The 20,642-nt window shown below is 37.6% G+C and overlaps 3 protein-coding genes and 1 long non-coding RNA gene across 5 annotated transcripts; 2 read left to right on the plus strand and 2 right to left on the minus strand.

Moving 5' to 3' along the window:
- The first annotated feature begins 2,967 nt into the window (after nucleotides 1-2,967).
- On the plus strand, nucleotides 2,968-4,470 carry LOC121779679. The gene is made up of 2 exons (XM_042177055.1): nucleotides 2,968-3,849; nucleotides 3,931-4,470. The coding sequence occupies exons 1-2, from the start codon at nucleotides 2,968-2,970 to the stop codon at nucleotides 4,468-4,470; spliced, it is 1,422 nt and encodes a 473-aa protein (XP_042032989.1).
- A 3,473-nt stretch (nucleotides 4,471-7,943) lies between these two features.
- LOC121765908 (zinc finger A20 and AN1 domain-containing stress-associated protein 5-like) lies at nucleotides 7,944-8,808 on the minus strand. The gene has a single exon (XM_042162198.1). The coding sequence runs from the start codon at nucleotides 8,564-8,566 to the stop codon at nucleotides 8,144-8,146; it is 423 nt and encodes a 140-aa protein (XP_042018132.1). The 5' UTR covers nucleotides 8,567-8,808; the 3' UTR covers nucleotides 7,944-8,143.
- Nucleotides 8,809-10,773: 1,965 nt separating this feature from the next.
- Nucleotides 10,774-11,359, minus strand: LOC121792708. The gene is made up of 2 exons (XR_006048929.1): nucleotides 11,219-11,359; nucleotides 10,774-11,068 (listed from the first exon to the last, which is right to left on the minus strand). It is a non-coding gene; the product is annotated as an uncharacterized LOC121792708 (long non-coding RNA).
- Nucleotides 11,360-11,553: 194 nt separating this feature from the next.
- LOC121792707 (probable serine/threonine-protein kinase PBL25) lies at nucleotides 11,554-20,224 on the plus strand. Of its 2 annotated transcripts, none has more exons than XM_042190762.1 (6): nucleotides 11,554-11,675; nucleotides 16,639-16,824; nucleotides 17,992-18,188; nucleotides 18,282-18,471; nucleotides 19,005-19,396; nucleotides 19,833-20,224. In XM_042190762.1, the coding sequence occupies exons 2-6, from the start codon at nucleotides 16,677-16,679 to the stop codon at nucleotides 20,145-20,147; spliced, it is 1,242 nt and encodes a 413-aa protein (XP_042046696.1). In that variant the 5' UTR covers nucleotides 11,554-11,675; nucleotides 16,639-16,676; the 3' UTR covers nucleotides 20,148-20,224. The 2 variants fall into 2 exon arrangements, with proteins under 2 accessions (XP_042046696.1, XP_042046697.1); XM_042190763.1 differs by lacking the exon at nucleotides 11,554-11,675 and adding an exon at nucleotides 16,340-16,405.
- The last annotated feature ends 418 nt before the right edge of the window (nucleotides 20,225-20,642 follow it).

The following is a 20,642-nucleotide window of genomic DNA, read 5'->3' on the forward strand; positions in this document are numbered from 1 at the left end:
GCCCTGCATTTTATTTTAAAAATTTGCAGGTTGAGCGTGACGGGCGCGGTGGGGGTGTTGAGCAAGGTCGTTGAAGAAATCTAAGTGTCTAGAGTGTGTCATGTCTTCACACGTGGCATATTCTTTCTCTCAACTGCTTCCGCTGAGTAGTTGTCCTTCTTTTGAGTTATTGTATCCCCGAGATAATATTCATTTTTGAGTTGTTGATTGTTGAGATACTCTGATTTTATTCACGATATTCTCATTTGTTTCGAGCTATGGTCGATTTGTGTTGTTTTCCCCTTTCTTTCCCGCTTCTTTAATCCTCCCCTAGTCGCGATCAACCGTGTTTTCTATCCTTAGAAAATGCGGGCATGACAGAACACCTCATCGGAGCTGGCGTCGGATAGGGATACCGACCTCGACCGTTTGCTGGAGGAGCTAGAGGAGGATGATACGCCTCCCCTATACTTCGGATGCACACCCACCTCCTGCCAAACATTGAGATACTTGAACAGTTTGTAGTGTTGGGATTGGTAGGTCGCCAACGCGGCACTGATGATGTCGACCTCGCTTCTGCCGCTCCCCGCCGACCGTTCTTCCTGGAGGTAATACCCCTGAAACTTTTGGATTTCTTCGTTGGCTCTGTATATGGTATTGCGCACCATACTCTCGTTGCGCTCGATTGTTCCAGCCGGCCGGTTTTGATTGTACCGGCGACACGCGCCACCAAAAATGGTCCCCGGATTGGTTCGTGCCAATCTCCGGATCTTCAGAGATAGAAAAAACACTTTGAATAATTGATCCATCTCCCTCAGAGTGTACGGGGTGCGCACCGCGAGTAGGAAGATGAGGAGTTAGAGAGCTGCCGCTCCCTCCCGCTCTAGGTATGGGTGGTTCGCGTGCCCCGTATTGCCCATCGGGGGCATCTTGGTCGTCCACCAGGTAAGGCTGATAGCCACCCGGAGCTTGCGAACTTTGGGTTTGAGGAGGGGCCTAAAATTCCATTTCTGGACTAGGAAATGGTAGCGAGCCGAACCATTCGTGGTTCCAACTGCGGGAGCCGGAGGGGTGATCGCCGGAGCCAGACATTTTTTTGTTGTAAGAGTGAAAGAAAGATTGAGAATTGTAAGAATTGAAATGAGAGAATTTAGATGAGAATTGTGTAGTGTGGCGTGGAATTTTTGTGTGGAAGTTGGGGTATTTATAGATGAAAATGTGAATTTTTGGGGAAAAAATTTGAAAAATAAATTAAAAGTGGGGATAAAACGGATATAATTTTTTGGGAAGTAGAAAAATATTTTTTTTATTTTTAATCAGATATTTTAATTAAAATCTATTTTTTTTTAAAAAAAGGAAATTACAACGACATTGTAGTTGGCCAATCAGGCGTTGATACGTGTGCTGCTAGCTGGCACGGACGTGCTCGATGCATCGAGCAGCGCTGCACCAGCGGCAAGAGCGCAGCGGCGAGCAGGCGGTGTCGCGCCGCTGGCACGAACGGACGGACGGACGAACACACCGCTACGGATGCTCTTAGGTCTTTGTTAAAATAGAGACTACAGTTTTTCTAGATATATATTCGCCTCACTGACTTTAGTTCATAATATTAGGTTTGATACTCCATTTATGTTATTTACTCATAGATATGATCTAATTTGATCTATGTTTCCAATTTTGGCAGAGAAGAAAAAAATTGACGGGTATATTATATTAATGCCTGAGAGTGTTATATGGCTAGCTCAATACTTAATTGCTAACTAAAATTTAATAATAGCTCTTAGATATTCAAATCAAAAGCTTAGATCATCAGTCCCGAAATATCAATACAATCAACAAAAAACGTCAATAAGGATATTAAAGTCAATTTACAACAATTTAGTTGTAACTAACTTTTGAAAAATATCACATAACTTTAAAACGCATATAACTTTCTCGGTTTAAATTATTTTTTCACACAACATATATTAAATTAAAGATAATTTCATACGGATTCTAACGATCTCGCATTTGCATATGTTCCGATATCAAAATTTGAAAAAAAACATACAACAACAAATGTCAACATAGTATATAAAAATATGTCAACATAATACATGTAGAATGTCATTCTTAAAGCAATGTGTTGACATAAGAAATGTGGTGACATTCTCAAAGCATTGTGTTGATATTTTCAAAACACTATATTGACATTTTCATCCAAAACCCTAATTTGGTAGTTTTTTTTATCTTTTTCAATTTAATTAATAAAAATAAAAATTACACGTGACAAATTTTAGACCACTAGATTTCTAAAATCCTATGGTCTTAAATTAGTTGTAGTTAGCGACCTAAAGAGTGAGTTAGCAATTGATCACTCCCCTATTAATGCATACCTAATTAAGAGCTTAAATATAATACTCCATTCGTCCCCCATTTGGAGTCGTTGTTTGACTCGGCACGGGTTTTAAGGAAGTGTTTGAATGGTTGGTGTAGTAAATGGAGGTAGGTAGTGGAATGTGGGACCACTTTGACTTTTGGTGTAATAAATGTAATTGAATCAAATTCAATGTTTAATTTTAATTTAATGTTTCAATTTAAACAATGCAATTAAATTAAATTTTCAATTTAATTGTGTAGTCATTAACTAAATTCATTAACAATGTGGGACCTCAATTGAAACCATGTTTACTGCCTTACACAAAATTGAATGAAAAAAAAGTGCAAGTTGCACTATAAATGCAAAATTAAAGCTGCAATTGTGTATAGATAGGGCACGTTTCCTATTTCAGTCTCCTGCCAAAAATTGAGAGGGAATGCCAATTTAATTTAGTGGAGGGAATTCTTACAAGTAAGGAGGGAAAATGTACAAGGACATTCAAATTGTTCACCACTCCTATAAATACATTCACTTCTACTCTTCATTTACTTCCACCAACCAAAACAAAAAAAAAAAGGAAAATCTATTGGTTTTGTAGTATACCCTCAGAAAATTTTCATCACTGGGTAATGGAGAATGAGGTGGTCCAAGTGTTGGACCCTGATCAGGAGCAGCAGGGGCAGTGGCAGGGGCAGTCCGGATGGCATCGGCCTACATTAGCCTTGACTAGCCAACAAAAAAACCTCATTGCACAGTTTCTTCTACAGCGAAGTAGTGCTGGAGTGCTGCCAAGAGGTTCTTGTGCAGAGGCTGCCAATAAATTCAACATCCACAAAAGGACAGCAGAGAGAATATGGCACATCAGTAAGCAGCAGATGGACAGAGGGGAACCTGTCATGATGCAAGGCAAAGTAAAAGGTTATCAACACAAAGACAAACTCATGTTAGATGAAGACAAGTTTAGAAACCTGTCCATGCTTGAGAGATCAACCATAAGGAAGGTTGCTTCTAAGATGGAAGTAAGCAAGACAACAATTGGTAGATTTCTTAAGAGGAATCAATTGAAACCTCATACAAGTGCTATCAAGCCTACACTTACTGAAACCAACAAAATTGCAAGGATAAAATGGTGTCTTTCTCATATTCAGCCAACACTCGCTGAAGGTAAACTTCTTTACCATTCAATGCACAACATTGTCCATATTGACGAGAAATGGTTCTACATGACAAAGACATCAGATAGATACTACCTGTTGCCGGATGAAGATGTGCCATACAGGTCCTGTAAGTCCAAGAGATTCATCACTAAAGTGATGTTCATGGCTGCTGTGAGTAGGCCACTATGTGGGCCTGATGGAGACATCATATTCGATGGTAAAATAGGGTTATTTCCATTCACAGAACAGATACCAGCCCAAAGAAGTTCAAAGAACAGGCCAAAAGGGACAATGGAGACAAAGCCAATTCAGTCAATTACCAAGGAAGTCATGACAGCTTGTCTCATAAACCAGGTATGCCACTTTTTATGCCAATAAAGCTATCAGACATCATATTCATGTCATCACATAGTCACATACACAGTTTGTTGCCAGATTATACCATCAATCAAAGCCAAATGGCCAGCCAATGCAAGCAAGAAGATTTTCATACAGCAAGATAATGCCAAACCTCACCTTAGAGCAGCTGATCATCAATTTGAGGCACTTGCAAGTACTGATGGATTTGAATTCCATCTAATTAGCCAACCACCCAACTCCCCAGACACAAATGTGTTAGACCTCGGGTATTTCAGGGCAATACAGTCACTACAAGATGACAAGATGGCCACAAGTGTTGATGATTTGCTTAGGAATGTGTTTAACTCATTTGAAGAACTCTCACCACAGACCCTGAATAGAGTTTTCATCACTTTGCAAAGCTGTTTGACAGCAATATTACAAGTGCATGGGAAGAATGATTATAAGATCCCTCATATGAACAAGAACAGGTTGGAAAGAACAGAGGGGTTGCCTTTACAATTTCACGTTGAAGAAGGATTGGTGAGAGAGAGCTTGGAGTATCTAAAGCTGCCTGAAAACAACACTGGGGACTCATATGACATAGGGCGGCTTAACCATGCTTTAGGGTACTAGACATAAGTTTAGGGACTGGAGTTTACAGTATAAGCACCAACATATGTTGGTGTTTAAGATGTAAACTCTATTTTTTGTGAATAGACTGCATTTTTTGTTAATGCCATCAGAGAAGTGTCATCACATGGCATCAGCCTCCAAACCCTTCATAGGGGGTGGCTTACTAAGCTAAATAGGCTGCATTTTGTATAAACATCATCAATGTACAAACTACAAACTAATCAGTGCATATTTTTGGTATTATCACTTCTAATCAGCCTCCAAACCCTTCATAGGGGGTGACTCTTTTTCATTTCCCTCAGAAAAACTTCATCACAGGGCATAAGGCAGTCAACACAAGGCCTAGGAGCAACACATTACACTTACAACAGCCTCCAAACCTAACACAGGGGTGGCTGGGTAAAGTATGCAGAAAAGCTTCATCACAGGGCATATGGACAACAACACAAGGCCTAGGAGCAACAGAAGACACTAACACAGCCTCCAAACCTGACACAGGGGTGGCTAAGCATCCCCTCAGAAAAGCTTCATCACAGGGTGTATAAACAACATCAGATTGCACATATCACAATCATCAACAATTCTCCATGCCTCAATATCACATAAACATGGATCAATATCATATACACAGTCAGGAACAATACCCACGGCCTCAATATTACATCCTCAAGGACCAATATCACATAAACAGTGAGGAACAATTCCCACATCCTCAATATCACATACACATTCACCAATATCGCATAAACAATCAGGAGCAATTCCCACAGCCTCATACATGGAGCAATGCACATAAACATGAAGTAATTCATATAAACATGGAGTACATCAGAAATAGGCTACATTTTCCTAATGTCAAAAGCCTCCAAACCCTAAAAAGGGGGTGGCTCTGAATTAGAAAAAAACTCACAAATCAGAAGATATCCTTCATGCAAGGAAACATGATCAAGAGCATAGCTTTTTCATTGTCGGTGTACTCCCTGTTTGGCTCCACCGCCGGCTGCATTGCTCCATCTATGCCTTCCCCGATGTCATCCAAACCGAACAGAGGTGCTTCGCTTTCCCCCAGATTAACATAGCCTGAAGGCGGCTTGAAGTCCGGCCAATCAAAGGGGGCTTCGGTTTCAGATCCGTCGAAACCCTTAGCCGGATCTTCGGTTTCAGATCCGTCGATTAATGGGGACGGAGATTCACTGTCAGGAACGTAGAAGCCCTCGGACGGAGGCTGAGTTTCAGATCCATCCATAGCGTCCAACGGATCTTCGGTTTCAGATCCGTCAAACACCAAATCGGGAGGTGTCGGCCCTTCACAACCGTCGTCGCCTATGAACGGTGGAACACCGTGAACCACGGACCGACGACCTATTGCGTCGCCATCAACCCAGTCCGGCGGTGATTCAGGGGTGTCCATCGTTTCGGAGGGAGGCGGAGGGAGGCGGAGTGAGGCAGAGAGAAAGAGGAGTAATGAGAGAGATGTTTACGGGAGTGAGAGAGGGAGAGAGTCGGGAGTGAGAGAGTTGAAATCGAGAGTGAGAGTAGACTAGGGTTAGCACTTTCTATTTTCTTTTTTTTTAAGTGTAAATAATGGCATTTTATGTAAAATTTGGTAAAAATAGAGGGTAATTTTGATGTCCAAAAATGGTAAGTGGGAAGAGTGACTCTTATTGGGGGACATCCCGAAAAGGAAATTAGCGACTCTTATTCGGGGACGGAGGGAGTAATTTATTTTTTTTATTTTTGAAATCCAAAATTTTTATCGCTTTCTTTTTACCTTTGTTTCTTTTCTTTTACTCTCATATCATTTCATCATCTTTTCTTCCAAACGCAAACTCATGCAAAGCTCGCATTTTCAATAGCAACGTCGGCATTGGCGAATGTGACTTTCGGTTACAGCATGATTATTGTAATTGTGATAAGGTAGCTTCACTCTGAATCGCCGCAGTTTTGGAAAACTAACAACGTTATCTTTGTGTATATCAAATAATGAGAAATCAGTAAGGTATTTAATATGTAGTGTTTGTTTGTGTGTTAAAGTAATGTTATGAAATATGAGTCATTCGGATTTAACATTGTTGGGATCAAATACATTATATGATTTCTTTTACCATATATTCATCAAATTATGCAGCAACAAGAATTACGAATGAAATAATTAATTGCAAATAATTAAACATTCATCATTTTTAAGGCAAATGAGTATAAATTTATAGACCATACCACAGTAAATGATAAATTTGGTCACAAGCATTAAAATTGTACTGCATGGCCAACTCACACACATAAACATTTGTCCTTTTAGTTGGTGCATTTTATACCAATTGTTTGAAAAAACACACATAAATGGAATTTATTTATCTGATTGCATCATGGTCTCACGCATTTGCTTTCATTCATCAAACTCCACTTGCAGTTGATGATTGAACTATTTTTCTTCTCTATTCTCTCAATGTTTTGATCATGAATGTGTCTTTAACTTTTGAGGATGTTTCGTATGTTTCAGTAGCATTGATTGATAATACAATATATTGCTATGTAGTGAATCATGTCATCTTTTTTCAACCGTAACCTTTTCACTACTTCATTGCTCAATGTCAAACATGGTCAGTAAAAAATCTCATAGAATTAAACTACAAACCAATTCCATGCTTCATATGATAATATCATTGAAGTCATGGGCAAATTTTATTTGAAACGCATGATATATTCAGAACTTGCCTATAAATTTGATACCTCTATCAATAGGCAAAAAATGCCCAAATCATTAAGTTAGTTGTATGAGAATGTCTAACTTAAAATCATGAACCAAAATTGTAAAACATACATATGTTTAAACTACAAATTGAACTTTATTTTAAATTAACTATAACTAGATGGAATGACAATTGTTACTGAAGTCAAATGTTTCATAAGTACGTAAAATATAGTACTACTAGAAGAACATTTAATAAAATACCTATATTCAAAATGGCTACTGTATTTCTTAAAATGTTTGTAGAAATTATGATTGTGTTGTCTATTTCGAAAATGTAATTTCGGTTATCTTGGTAACTTTTACAAAAGGTATAAATTTTTTAAGGATAGGATCATTCTACAATCTCCAGGAAAGTTTTGGGCATGTTTTCTTTTTTAATAAGTGAACCGATTTTTTTGAAATCAAGTTTAATAGAGGTATATTGATTTATTAACCCACAAAATGAATAGTATTTCCTAGTAGTAGCCTAGATGAAACAGGCTACTCTAACTCATTAACTCATCGTTAGGTAATAGGAGTAGTAGTTTATCTTCGAAGCTACACCTACATAAATAGCAATAGTAAATTTTTACAAAATAAATTTGTGTGATTCATATCCATCTAAATAAGAAATCCATGGCCATTCTTAATTAGGTAACCAATTGAACAACTAGTAGTAACCATTCTTAATTGTGGACCATACAATTGCAGCCGACCCATATGAATTCGTTAGCCAATAAAAAAACATAAGTACTCCGCACATTTAATAAATTAATTATAATATTCGTTACAAGAATTTCCACAGCCATTTATATGATAATAGTAGTAATAATTAAATTAGTAACGAAATGACAACAATACCCCCAACACCCAACCAAATTTACAACAAACAAATCACACGCCTCGCACCGATACACAGAATTCATTCATCGAAAATCCGCGTCAAACTTTGAGGAGCTTCGCCGCTCTGATGACCGGATTCTCCTTCGCGATCGCGTCTCGGCCGGCCGCCTTGTAGTCGAAGCTGCAGTCGTGCCGATCTGAGTACCTGTGCTCCGAGCAGAACACGTGGCCGCACCTGCACCGGATACCGACCAACCCGATCCGCTTCCTGCAGCCCGATCCGGAGCAGCGGGTGACCTCTTTCTCTCTAGGTCTCTTCACCGCTACACGAATCTCCAGATCGGGCCTTTCCAGAGCCGCCGCGGATCCAGCTCTCCGGTCGGACGCCGCATCTGAGGTCTCCGGTAGCCTGGCGGCGGGTAGATGCGGCGGAGGAGCGGCGATCGTCTGAGGTGGACTGCATATCGGTAGGTTTTCCGCGACCTTCAGCTCGGTTTCTTCCTTGTCTCTCTTATGCCCCATCTGGCTTTGTTTTTTGTTGGATGAGAGATAGAGAGATAAGGAGGCGTTCCTTGGTTTGTAGATAGAGGCAGAAAAATTAGAGAAATGAGTGGAAAATGTTGAATTGGATTTCGAAAGGGAAAAGGGAAATTAATTTGGTATGGTGGAGGAATCTGTGGGGTTATATTTAGGATTTGGAATAAAATATGGGGCGAGTATTTTGAGGAGTTGGAATATCGGAACGCTTTGATATGGGCGTCATGAGTTGGTGCCATGTTAATGACATTATTGTCCTCTTGGCCTTTCTATTTTTCCTCTAAAATTATTGATTCAGAAAAAGGAACTTATAACTTGTGGTAAAGGATACAATAAAGAATACTAGGTAGTAATCCCATGTCTTATTATAATAGGTTATACACTTGGATAAGCGCATTAGATTTAAAGAGTCGAATGAAGAGAAAAAAATAATATATTTATATTAATATAAGAGAAATTTAAAAAAAATAAATAAATTGTGACGTCTCATGTGGGATAAATTAAAAATAAAAGTGTGACACTATCAATGGGACGGATGGAGTAGAACATTATAGAGGGAGTAGAACATTATAGTCGGTGTGGTAGCAATCCTCACTCACAATAAATGAGGAATGAAAAATAGAAGTGAATCACAACGGACAAATTCAAAACGAGAATTTTCAAACGTCTGTAGGCCGACAAGATGATAGATCTATTCCAACTTTTTAAAAATTCAATCATATAGTATTAATCGTTTCATTTCAGTTATATTAACGATTCGGAAAAAAGTAATTTATAGTAACCTATAATATCAGACATAATATAGAAAGTGGTGGTAGAAATTTATAGTCGGGTATGGTGGCGATCCTCGCTCGTGATAAATGAAGGATGAAGATATAAATAAATCACAACGGACAAATACAAAGGGATAATTATAATTTTTGGGCGTTTGTAGGCCGACAAGGGGATTGATCGATCCCAACTTTTTTGAAAATTTAATCATAATCTAGATAATACGTAATCCTAAGAAATTCTCCAACCATAGAAAAGTATCCCAATCTTCTTTGGTTCTCTATTACTCCATCCGTCTCACTTTAAGAGTCACGTTTAAATTCGGCACGAGTTTTCAGAGATGTAAAGGAAAGTTAGTGAAAAAAGATACTGTAACGTGAGTCCTACTTTTATATATTAGGTTTATAATAAAATGTGAGTGGAAAAATGTTAGTGGGATGTGAGACCTATTACCATTTATGGAATATCTCAACTGAGACTCTTAAAGTGGGACACTCAAATGTGGTTAACCGAGACTCCTAAAGTGGGACGGAGGAAGTACTTTTTATATGATCATCTACAATAATTTCCACTAAACGCAAACTCATTTTAGAGTATATGTCGCACCAAAAAGTTATTTTAATCCAGTCATTTTATGTTAAATTCAAATTGTACACTATTTTTGAGCAACGGTGGACGCAGAAAAAATTCTTAGCAGGGGCTTAACTATGTACTCCCTTCGTCTCAAGGAAGATGACCCATTCCTTGCCTGGCAGGAGATTTTTTGCAGTTTTATTTCACGTTATACTTGTAGTTAATTTACTAAAATGGTGACTACTGCATTATATATCTTCTCATGGATTGAATTATACTATAGTGCATTAAAAAAAAGTAAATATTACTTGACCAACTTCAAAATATTCAAGTTGAACAACTTAAACCTCTCAACATAAAAACTTTCCCTGACTTAAGTCAAATAAAACAAGCATGAATCAATCATTTTTTAAATAAATTATAAAAACTAATGATCGGTAATATGTAATTTTAATTAATAAGAACAAAACCAAGAAGAAAAATTGAACTTGCTAATAAAAAAATTTGGTATGATGATTTTTTATGGATTATATGGAAATAAGCTGAAAATTCTACTAAAATTTTGATCAACCTCAGTTATTTTTTCGTTTTAAATTCTTATTTTTTTAGTTAATTCATTTGATTTAGTATCACTTATACTGTAATACCCGCCCCTTCATTATTCTTTTTCGTTAATGTTAATGTCGAACTAGTAAATCCTAGCTCTCTTGACTTGTGTTTCGGAATGGAAATTATTACTCCGTACCATTCGTAAATGCTTAATGTTGATAGTTCGCAAAACTAAAAGTTAATGAAATAATCGAACGTACTAAAATAAATTAAGGGATGTTTAAGAAATAAAATGAACATAGTGAAAGGAAAACGATGATATTTATCTCGAGCTGATAGTGCTCGAAAACAAAGTACATTAATCTCTATATGATCGTTTCACGCGCGATTCACGAATAGAAGGAAACATGCGGAACACTATTCTATTACAAATACTCTTGGATGGGCCAAAGAGTTTAAGAAGAACAAAATCTCATATTAGTTGCACTTCGGGCCTCTATGCCCAAGCCCAAAACTGCGGCCCACGTCGGATCGGCCCGTCGGGCCCGGGGCAGCAAGCCCACGTCTCAAACAGCAGCATGGCAGCCAAGCCCTCTTTCCTCCGGCATGATAAAAACGAACCCATCAATAGGGAACAAGAGGAAAATAAGAAAAAAGGAAGGAAGAAAAACATACAAGAGGGAAGGGGACAACCCCTATTTACTTTGAAGACCCAAGACTTACACAAAAGGGCAAGTCAAATACCTGCAAACTCCCTCCCTCAAGATCAGCCGCTGCATTTCCTTTGGCACCATATGCAAGAACAAACAAGAAGCTAAATGCCAAGTACCAAGTACCACCAAATAACACCAAAACATTTGAATTCAAGTGCTGCAAAAATGGATCAAATGGGAGATTTGCTACAATGTAAAGCCAAGCTCCAGTGACAGCCATTTAATCCTCCCAAAGTACACCAAGTTTGGCCTATAAAAACCCCATCATATGCATAAATTTCTCCCCTCCACACACACTAAAATCCAGCAAATTCTAGTGAAAATCGAGAACAAGCAGTAGCAAGTTTTGAAGAGAAAAACAGAGCTCTTGGAGGAGGATTCTGCAGCTTCTTACAGCAGCCCCTACCTTCCGAGCTTCGGAGTGGTGGGAAAACGTTGAGTCTAGAACCAGAAAAATACTCAAAGAAACAACAACTACCTTCAAGGAGGTAACCTCTTTTTCTTCCTTTCAAACTCAATTTTTGTGTCATGCCATCATGTAGCAACCAAACCTCAAGCATGTAACACAACAACACCACCATACTTTGCATCATATAGGAGCAAGCCTTAGATGCAACACCACAAAACATAGAGATGGAATCTTAGAGAACATAGTCAGTAGCAAGAACAAAACTTCACATAGGTGAAATCTGAACCATGGCAGTAGCAAACATGAGATTTAAGCACCAATTGAGATATATAAGCTGCCTCTGGAACAAGCATCAGTAGAAGCGTAAGATTTTATCAAGAATTTCACATCATTCCAGTGAACTAATCCCTTTTCTCAAGATCATAATTTTAGAGCACAGAAATCAAACCCCCGGCACCGCATAGTTACTGCCATAGCTCATAGAGAGATAGAGAGGAGAAATTTGGAGAAGCAGAGGCGCTGCCTCTCAATTTGCAGATTTGTAGAATTGGGGGAGAAAATTTGAGAAGTAACGATGGGTGGAGTGTATAATTGGGCTATTTCCAATTTTAATTAGTTTGGGCCCAGAAGTATATTAAAGGATGGGCCACTTTAAAGTTTGAGTTGGGCCTTAATAATAAAGAAAATGGGCTATAGAGATTAACCAGTAGTTGGCCGATTTCTTTTTAGTAATTAAGGGATGTTTGAATTTGGGCCAAGGCATAAAATAATGGTTGGGCTTGAGAATTCATTTTTTTTTGGATGGGATTAATTTAAGAATTGAGTTGGAGCTTGATTAAGTAATTCCCGAATAAATTATTATGTTTCCGAAGATGAGAAATATTAAAGTTGGGGACACGAAAGCCGACCGGCGTCGCCCCGCGATGCCATGGGTGGCCTTAAGAAAATTCGAAGAAAAGATTTAGAAGGGATTTTCCAAGAACCCATATTTTATTAAATAAGTGCCCAAGTAATTGTTTTCGAGAAAATAGAATTCCTCCAGATTTAGTAAAGCGAATGATTATATCTTGCAAGGTAGTGAGCCGAGGTAAGATTAAGAAAATCCTATATACCGAGACTAAGATATAGGTGCTATCCAATAGGATGCATGCATTATTTCTCAAGAAAAATAGTTCAAGTACTAATTAGCGTGCTACGCTATTTATTTTCAAATGATAAGTTGTTGAAGGGTAAGTGAGGCCAACGCAAGTAATTGAATTGAGGACTAAGTATATCGGGTGGGCATTCTTTTCAAAACGTGATTTTAGTATGAAAATATGAATCTTTTCTAGACATGTTTGTCATGCCATGTTTTGTTTTTTTTCGATTACCTATCTGCTTGGCTATGTCAATCATGTTAAATCGAATTCGGGTCCCAGTAGGGCCGCAAACCCTACTCGGACTAGTGTACACATATGAGGACCGTGTGCTAGCTTTCGAGTTAGCCGGTCCAGTGACCGTCGTGGAATGTGGCCACATTCTCGGTTTACATACGTTCAGATATGATATCTATGTTATGTGATTGCGCAATCAATTTTATGAAATGAAAGGAATTTAGTGACTTGGGTCTTTTAAAATGAAAATCCGTGTTCACTCAACTGTGGCTGACAAATTAAAAATGAACTTATTTTTGGCACTATGCTAACTGAGTATATCAAGTACTCAACCCTGCATGTTTCTTTTCTAACGTGCAGGTTGAACGTGAACGAGGAGGCGAAGGTGTTGGGTAATGATTATTAATAAGTAGCAATAGGTAGCCCAAAGTAGTATGTCTTCATACATGCTATTTTGTCTTGGACTCTTCCGCTGCAATAGGACTATGTACTAGGAAGTATGGACCCATTTATTATACTCTGATTCTATTTTGACTATGTACCATCTTCATCTTCAGAATTGATGTTTTGAGTTTGACTTCTCCCTTAGGCCATCCACAACGCTGTCTCTATACCGTCTCTTAAACCGTCTCTTAACTACTATTTGAGCACTATTTGAGGGCCCCACTGTCCTTTTTTCCTCCAGCTCTTAACTAAGAGACGGAACCTGCAACGCTCCGTCTCTATACCGTCTCTTAATTACTATTCATTCAATTTAATTTATAATTTTTTTTAAAACCCAATTCAATTTAAACAAACACACTTTATTAAAATTAAAACAATATTACAACTTAACATTAAAAAAAACGAAGACATAATTAAAATTCTAAAAAAATAAAAATGACATAATTTAATCTTCTCCGCCAAAGTTTTCCCAAATGTGCTCAATTAGATCCTCTTGGAGTTGGGTGTGGGCGCTAGAGTCGCGTGTCCTTGCCCGAATAGCCAACCGTTCTTGTATAGATGGATGCGCTCCACTTCGCGGCGGACTACTTGCGGTTGAGCTTCCGGGGGATTCGGGGTCGAACCAATTTCCGGCATCGGGTCCTTCGTCTCGGACAATCATGTTGTGCAAGATTATGCACGTATACATGATGTCGACCATGCTCTCCATGAACCACGAACGAGCCGGGGCTTTGATGATGTTGAAGCGCGCTTGGAGAACCCCGAACGCCCTCTCCACATCCTTGCGCGCAGCCTCCTGCTTCTGCGCAAAAAGAGCCTGCTTTGGGTTCGCTGGCCTGCCGCACGTCTTCACGAAGGTCGGCCACTTCGGGTAGATGCCGTCGGCGAGATAGTACCCCATTTTATACCGCCGGTTGTTGGCGACGAAGTTGATGGCCAGCGCTTTACCATCCAAAACTTCGGTAAAGAGGTCGGACTGTTGGAGAACGTTTACGTCGTTGTTCGAGCCAGGGACCCCGAAGTACGCGTGCCAGATCCAAAGTCGGTAATCGGCAACGGCCTCGAGTACAACGGTTGGGTGGGTGCGGCTTCCTCCGCCTCTCGTCGTCGATCTTCTTCGAGTGATTGTTCCATTAATTGGCGCATTTGCTCAAAAGGATCCATTTGTTTGAGTTGATTGAAGATGGAAATTGGAGTGATAGAGAGGATTTGAGAGGAATAGATGTGTGTTTGTGTTTGAAATGAGTATGGAATAGAATTATTTATAGAGTAAAAAAATTAAAAATTTAAAAAATGAAAATAAATATTTAACGGTAATATTACCGTTTGAATTTTTTTTTTTTTTATTAAAAATCGATTTTAAAAAAAAAAATGAATTATTGCGTCATCAGTGACGACGCCCACTCGCGGGCCAGCGAGTGGGCGTCACGCACGCATGGGGACGTGCCACGTGTCTCGGGCGCGTGGCGAGACAGCTCGTCTCGTGTCTCTCCGAGACGAGCTACGCGACGAGACGGTCGCGAGCTGGAGACGAGATGGGCGCTGCAATGCGTCTCGCGGGGGTCTCGTCTCTCCGAGACGAGACGCGAGCCCGGCGCGAGACGCGTTGTGGATGGTCTTATGTTGATCCTTTTTATTTGAGACTATTTTAGTCACGTTATAGTTGCGCTTATTATCACTAAGGAGTTGTGGTCTTGATATATTCTCTCAAATCTCAATTGTGCTATATTACGATTCTTTTAGTTACACTTTTTGAAAAAGGAAATCATTTTTAAAAAGTTAAGAGAGTGTACATCATTCAAAATCAATTAACGCCGCTCATTAAAAGGCAACTTATATAATAATCTTACTATTACTTATTATTGGTCATCTTCTTCCTCAGTAAGAAGGCAGCGGCCATTTTTTGTTCATTTTCTTCTGTACATTTCTAATTTCCAGATTCAGCCTTTATACCATTAAATTTTTGTTGATGTAGTACAACTATTTTGGCGAGGGCTGAAGCTTGCTTTTACAAATTTTCAAGAAATTTAGAAGTAGAAAAAGAGAAGAAAAAATTTGTTGGCATGGGCTTAAGCCCTTCCCCTGCCCTTACCTTGTCTGCCATTGTTTTTCAAGTATATGTCTCACAAAATTTTTGTTCAATAGAAAAGACACAAAAATGAGTTTCGATTTTATATATGATTAGAGAAGCCTTCTACATAAAAAATAATCTTGGTATATGGCTGAATGATTGTCTAATAAACTTAAGTTCTTGAAGTTTTTTTATTTATCATATACACTAATGGCAAAAAGAGAAATGATATCACCTTACATATAAAAAAAAATCATCTTAAATATTCATATATATAAATAAAAAATGATCAGAAATATCTGAACTTGAAATCCTTAAGACAACTGTGATAGTGCATGTTACACAATCTCATGATGCAGTTTGGAATTGACTGTCCATTCTAAATATCTCGGAACCGTAGCCAGTTTGACAAGTAAAATTACAGTTTCAATTTTGAATTGATAATCATTGATTCTGGTTCCAATTTAAAAATGGCAATTTTTGTGTGTTTGACTTGCTCTTTTCCTAAATTTTAATTGTTTTCGATTTTTCTTTTGGCCAATTTTGGAAATTTTTATTCGTTCTTTTTATTTTGCCCCAAAATCGGCCTTTAATCGTTGGTTGTTATTCAAAAAATTCTTGAATTGAAATTAAATCGACACAACTGTGGTGCAGTTCTGATCAAGCATGTGAGGAGGCAATAACAATTTTAAAACCCAAACCAATATATTTGAGATAAAACAATCGTAACATGCCTAGCTAATTAGAACCTTGAGATAGATTGATACACCTAATCAATAACCTATTTTTTTTAATTTTCCCCATTTTAGCCATTTCCTTCCCATGTATATCCATTTTCCTCGAGAAATGTGCAGAAAAAAATAAAGAGCATTTCTTCCTTGTCATCTTTCCTCCAAAAACATGGCTTTTGGAAATGACCAGGTTATAATTAATTTCTTCAAATCTTTCCTATTTTTTTTCCTTTATACAACTGCACACATAATAAATATATTATGTCGTGTTAATTCTGCATACATGTATTCATCGTTTAAACAATTATTTAGATATGTGTCGAATGATTCAAGACAATGATCATCTATATTTGTACTTTTATATGTACGTTGTGAATGAAAAAAAATAATCCTTTCAATTTGATTTATATGAATATTGATCAGGGAATGCTGCATGCCTTTTTGATATAGAGGCTATAAAAATGAGTTGTTTTCCATGCTTCTCATGTAAAAGGAGAGCAACAAAGAGGTCTAATGAAAAGAGAAAAGGAGCATTCCCCCCTTCCAATCCACATCAAGACCCTTCTCCACAGTCACGCCCTAATTCTTGCACACAACACCCATGCAATGGTAATTTTCATTTTCATTTTAGTCTCTACATAATAAATGAAAAAATATTGTTCGTTTTGTTATGAATATCTCTCACAAAAATTGCATGTTTTGTTATGTACTCCCTCCGTCCCCAAAGAATATGTACTTTGGATTTGACACAGGTTTTAATATAAATTTGATAAAGTAAGAGAGAGGTAGAAAAAAAAAGTAATTAAAGTATTTTTAGTGGAGAATGAGTCACACCTTATTAGAGAGAAAATACTTCTCAAAATTAAAAAGTGCATATTCTTGTTGGACGGACTAAAAATGAAAGAGTGCATATTTTTATGGGACGGATGAAGTATAACTTATACCAATGTTGCTATGTATTTTTCAAGATAAGTGACGATGCAACTGGTATTGTAATTATTCTCACCAGATTAAGTACTCATACATGTAATAGTTATGCAAAAAAGCTTCATTTTGAAATTAGTTATTTAATTAACCAAACGGCGCCTAGAAAATTGATTTTACACATCATTTGCCCACTTTATAGGGAAATCCATTTGATTATAGCCACTACTAGCTCATTAGGTATATACATATAAATATATAATATATGTGCGTATAGGAATTTTATCTATAACGTGACTCGTTTGTAGTAGCACCATTTGCTAAAATTTGTCTATATTTTTAATGCATTTACTCAAACTTTGGGTTTGTTATGCATACGAGTATTTTTTGTTGGAACCCTCGTACATAACTAAATGAAATGCTTATAATATCTTCATTCACCAGAACAAGGTATTTTATATACTTCTTGAAAAACTATCGCAATATATTGAAGTTGGCAACCGAGTTTTGCACGAACTATATATTAAACTAAGAATCCAATTTCTTAATGATACTAAAATAAAGCACCATTAAAGTTTTGATGCTAGGATAGTGTTAAAATGCAAACTCTAAATATTGTACAACCTACAAATTATGATCTGGACAATTAGAAAATGTCAATAGATGACAAAATAATAGCAATAAAAAATATCAACACAATTTTGTCACATGTTGACATTTTCTAACGGTCTAGGTTATAGTTCGGAGTTTGTACAATATTTAGAGTTTGCAGTTGATCACATCCATTTGATGCTTAGTATTTCAAATGATGGTGAAGTGTTTCTAATTATATTCATTTATGTGTATATATAGAAAATTCAAGAAAGACAGCAGAAGCAACTACTAACAATGCAACAAACAAAGAAGGAGGAGACAACAACAATATTGCATCTCAAACTTTCACTTTTAGGGAGTTGGCCGCAGCCACAAAGAATTTCAGGCAAGAATATATGCTCGGCGAAGGTGGATTTGGTCCTGTTTACAAAGGTCGTCTCCACAAAACAGGCCAGGTAATTTTACTATTCTCCTATGAGAAATTTGCATGCATTTGTGATTATTTTTAGGGTTAAATCGCTCATATGTTTTAATCCTTTTTAGTTCAGCTGGTAGCAGTTAAGCAACTTGATCGCAACGGGCTGCAAGGGAACCGAGAGTTTCTTGTAGAGGTTCTAATGTTGAGCCTTCTACATCACCAAAATTTGGTGAACCTAATCGGTTATTGTGCCGATGGTGAACAGAGGCTCTTGGTCTATGAATATATGCAATTGGGATCTCTCGAAGACCATTTACTAGGTACACCTATACATATCTCTTGAATTGTAAATACATAGTATTAAATTTGAAGTTAGTTACCAACAATCAATGACGAAATTAGGGGGGGACCAAGGGTGGCAGGGGTCCTAATATTACCTTATGGTCGATTGAGCAGGTCTTTATATTAAACCACCAATTGGATTTTATTCAATCGTATAAACTCATTAATTGGTTTGATTGTTAGGAAAAAGTACTTAATAAAGTATTCTTATTCATCTTCTATGTCAATCAAAAGCACAAGAAACTTAAGTTTTTTTCCTCAATAAGGTAACTCCCAAATCAATATAGCAAGGAAAAAAATAGGGTTCTACTCTAAGTTCTACAATCTTCTACGTCAATCAAAAGCACAAGAAACTTAAGGTTTTTTCCCCAATAAGGTAACTCCCAAATCAATATAGCAAGGAAAAATATAGGGTTCTACTCTAAGTTCTACAATTGGAGTATTACATTTACTCCTCCAAAATTATGTTTTGAATCGACCATTGTTAATATATAATATCATTTGGGTGCAGACATATCCCCCAAGAGATCTCCACTACCTTGGTTTACAAGGATGAAGATCGCATTACATGCTGCCAAAGGTCTAGAGTATTTGCACGACAAGGCAAACCCTTCAGTGATCTACCGCGACTTGAAGTCATCCAACATCTTGCTCGACAAGGACTACTACGCCAAGCTGTCCGACTTTGGCCTAGCCAAGCTCGGGCCTGTTGGAGACAAATGCCATGTTTCTACAAGGGTCATGGGAACTTACGGCTATTGCGCTCCTGAGTATCAACGCACCGGTCAACTCACTGTAAAATCAGACGTATATAGCTTTGGCGTTGTCCTATTGGAACTAATCACAGGAAAAAGAGCTGTTGACAATAGAAGAAGCCCTGACCAACAAAATCTTGTGACATGGGTAAGTCCACCTTATTAATCTTAGACCATCCCCAAAACCTAAAATGGAGTAGATAATTAGCTCTAATGGTACTCCAAAACCAATCTCATTTTTAGTTTTTCAGTAAAATATACCTATCGTTGGGTTTACAATAAAACAAACTCAAATCACTTTTTCAAATTCAGTGAGTAAAAAGGATAGTGGATAGAGAATATTCTTAAGTTTGAGTTTAGTGTAAATGGTTGGAATAAAATCACTATTTGATGTGACATTTACACTAAAATAAGTTTGAGTTTAGTATAAATGGTTGTAGTAAAATCACTATTTGATGTGACATTTACACTAAAATGAGTTTGAGTTTAGTGCAAATGGTTGAAGATGCTCTTAAACCCTAAGCTATAAACCTACAAATCTAGTTACTGATATACGTTTATATAATACCTCTTGCGATGATAAGGCTGAACCCATTTTCATGGAGCCGAGTAGATTCTCGGAGTTGGCGGATCCTATGCTTAGAGGCGACTTCCCGAAGAAGAGCTTCAACCAGGCGGTTGCGATATCAGCCATGTGTCTTCAAGAAGATGCGACGGTTCGACCTTTGATTAGCGATGTGGTGACTGCGCTTAGTTGCCTTCCGTTGCAAGGGGATGCGGGGTACTCTCGCCCCATATCCCCACCCTCACCGCGCTTGAGTGATGCAACAACATCGCGGGAACGAGAGAAAGCAGTTGCGGAAGCCATAGCTTGGGGCTCAAAGTCTAGGCATAAATAACTGCCAAAACTAGGCTAATATATGAGGATTGCTCTTATAGCACTTGTCAAAACCTTAAAACATTGGTGTGTGTATATATTCGGCGTGTCATTTTTGAAATTTACCTAACATCCTTTTTAATGTGATAATGAGAAATGTCATAACTGAACTTCGTAGGTCAACGTCAGTACTCTCGTTTAGTTTGTGTTAATATTACTTGCTATACTTTATAGTATATAACACTTAAATACATTGTAATTTAATAAATTAATGATGTCATCAATAAATTTTGTATATAATCAAAATAAATATGCATAAACATAGTAATAATAATGCTAACGCAAACTAAACAATGATCGTACTCAAGGATAATGATTTGATTGTATAAAGTGAGTAACATATAGATAGCTACAATATCATAACTACTGTTATCAAACACCCGTATAAATATAAATTACAAATTTATTACGATAGATAAAAGTAGAGTAAAAATAAGAAAATTACACTAGCAAAAAT

Source organism: Salvia splendens, chromosome 2 (genome assembly GCF_004379255.2).
Source record: "Salvia splendens isolate huo1 chromosome 2, SspV2, whole genome shotgun sequence".
Taxonomy (NCBI): Eukaryota; Viridiplantae; Streptophyta; class Magnoliopsida; order Lamiales; family Lamiaceae; genus Salvia; species Salvia splendens.

What these genes read in the sequence shown, in the direction of transcription:
- LOC121765908 (XM_042162198.1), bottom strand. Translation starts at nt 8,566, where the DNA reads ATGGGGCATAAGAGAGACAAGGAAGAAACCGAGCTGAAGGTCGCGGAA.
- LOC121792707 (XM_042190762.1), top strand. Translation starts at nt 16,677, where the DNA reads ATGAGTTGTTTTCCATGCTTCTCATGTAAAAGGAGAGCAACAAAGAGG. An exon ending in CACACAACACCCATGCAATG is followed by an intron (nt 16,825 to 17,991) that starts GTAATTTTCATT and finishes GTGTATATATAG; the next exon opens with AAAATTCAAGAAAGACAGCA. An exon ending in AACAAAATCTTGTGACATGG is followed by an intron (nt 19,397 to 19,832) that starts GTAAGTCCACCT and finishes TGCGATGATAAG; the next exon opens with GCTGAACCCATTTTCATGGA.
- LOC121779679 (XM_042177055.1), top strand. Translation starts at nt 2,968, where the DNA reads ATGGAGAATGAGGTGGTCCAAGTGTTGGACCCTGATCAGGAGCAGCAG. An exon ending in CAGCTTGTCTCATAAACCAG is followed by an intron (nt 3,850 to 3,930) that starts GTATGCCACTTT and finishes GTTTGTTGCCAG; the next exon opens with ATTATACCATCAATCAAAGC.